Source organism: Sinocyclocheilus anshuiensis, unplaced genomic scaffold (genome assembly GCF_001515605.1).
Source record: "Sinocyclocheilus anshuiensis isolate Anshui unplaced genomic scaffold, SAMN03320099.WGS_v1.1 scaffold612, whole genome shotgun sequence".
NCBI lineage: Eukaryota > Metazoa > Chordata > Actinopteri > Cypriniformes > Cyprinidae > Sinocyclocheilus > Sinocyclocheilus anshuiensis.
The window spans coordinates 317,777-319,313 of record NW_015554098.1 but is presented as its reverse complement, the minus strand read 5'-3'; the positions used below and the strand labels follow the sequence as shown (position 1 = coordinate 319,313).

The 1,537-nt window shown below is 31.6% G+C and overlaps 1 protein-coding gene across 1 annotated transcript in view; it reads left to right on the top strand.

Annotated features, from left to right (window-relative positions):
* The window catches only part of ccdc40 (coiled-coil domain 40 molecular ruler complex subunit), a 13,037-nt gene extending 12,107 nt beyond the window's left edge, over positions 1-930 (top strand). The window contains exon 17 of the mRNA XM_016461794.1: positions 566-930. Coding sequence (XP_016317280.1) covers positions 566-682 — 117 coding nt within the window. The 3' untranslated portion in view covers positions 683-930. The remainder of the gene's footprint in view (positions 1-565) is intronic.
* The last annotated feature ends 607 nt before the right edge of the window (positions 931-1,537 follow it).

The window sequence follows — 1,537 nt, the reverse complement described above, 5'->3', positions numbered from 1 at the left end:
ACAAAAATACTAAGATTAAATGTATTTAAATACAAAATACATTTGACTTTTTTCCAAAGGTACAAAATACAAAATAGTATTTCAAATACATTTATTTGAAATACTGCCCATCCCTGCAGGAAATCAGCAGTCTAATAAGGAGGTTGATTGGCAAAGTACTTTATGTATTTTGAAAATACAAAAATACTAAGATTAAATGTATGTATGAGTGGTACATTCCACAAACTGTCGGTTTGGCTTGGAGTGGCTTAAATATAAGCTGTTTTTAGACTAAAGAGAGAACTTTTTTTCTGAAAATTATAGGATGTTTTTATAGTACAATGACCTCTTATATGTGAAAAGATCAAGGGAATTTTGAAGAATTTTAAAGAGCATCTACATTAACCCTCAAACAAAACGCTAAATGCTAAATAACTGAGAAGCTCATGGCAACCTCAAATGTTTTGTGTAATTATCAGTAGCTGAAGTTGAACCAGTGGGGCAAAGTGGAGAAAAGCAGAAACTAGTGATTTCAGAAACCAATAAACAAGACTAATACTAATTCCTTTCTGCACTCTTATCTCAGATCAGTTCCATTCTCCAGCATTTGGCTGAAGAGTACCCTCAGCATCACAGCACTCTCCAAAGGATTAACCTAACATTGGCAGAACACAGACACAGTGGACTTCAGGACAGCCAGTGACTACAGAAATATGTATTGCATAAAATAAAAGTCATGTATGTACATACGTACATGTTTGGCTGTTGTTGACCTGGTCAGTATTAGGTCTGGTTTATTATGACAAGTGTAGAGAAAGGTCAGAGAAAGGAATACTGATAGTCTGTTATTGCAAGGACGCTTTTATGAAGAGGTGGGACAAGGACATGTCTTTAGATAAAGCAAAAAAAATCTTTGAAACTAACTTTACTGTATCAGTGTACACACAGTTGCAAGGCATTGCGTTAGAGTGTTTTAAATAAATTCACTTTTTAGAAGTTTTCTTTTAATTAATCAAATTCATAGCATATATAGTAAGCTTAATAGTAAGCTTTGATTTTTCACAAGGTTATTGAAAGTTTTGTTGTTGTTCATTTTTCTGTGACAGTGATATGTGTGTAGCTACTGATTTTTCACAAGGTTATTGAAAGTTTTGTTGTTGTTCATTTTTCTGTGACAGTGATATGTGTGTAGCTACTGATTTTTCACAAGGTTATTGAAAGTTTTGTTGTTGTTCATTTTTCTGTGACAGTGATATGTGTGTAGCTACTGATTTTTCACAAGGTTATTGAAAGTTTTGTTGTTGTTCATTTTTCTGTGACAGTGATGTGTGTAGCTACTTAACCTTAACCTTACTTAATACTTTAGGTACAATTTTATCCCTAGAAATTAGTTAAATCTGACAAAAACTCCTAAAAATTTAGGGACTTTTAAAGATATCTTTATTTGTAAAAATGACTACATTAGTTACTTTATATTACTTACAAACATTAATAATTTTAATATAAGTAATTTGTATTAAAACAACATAAGGCAACATGAGATTTCATTTATGTAGCC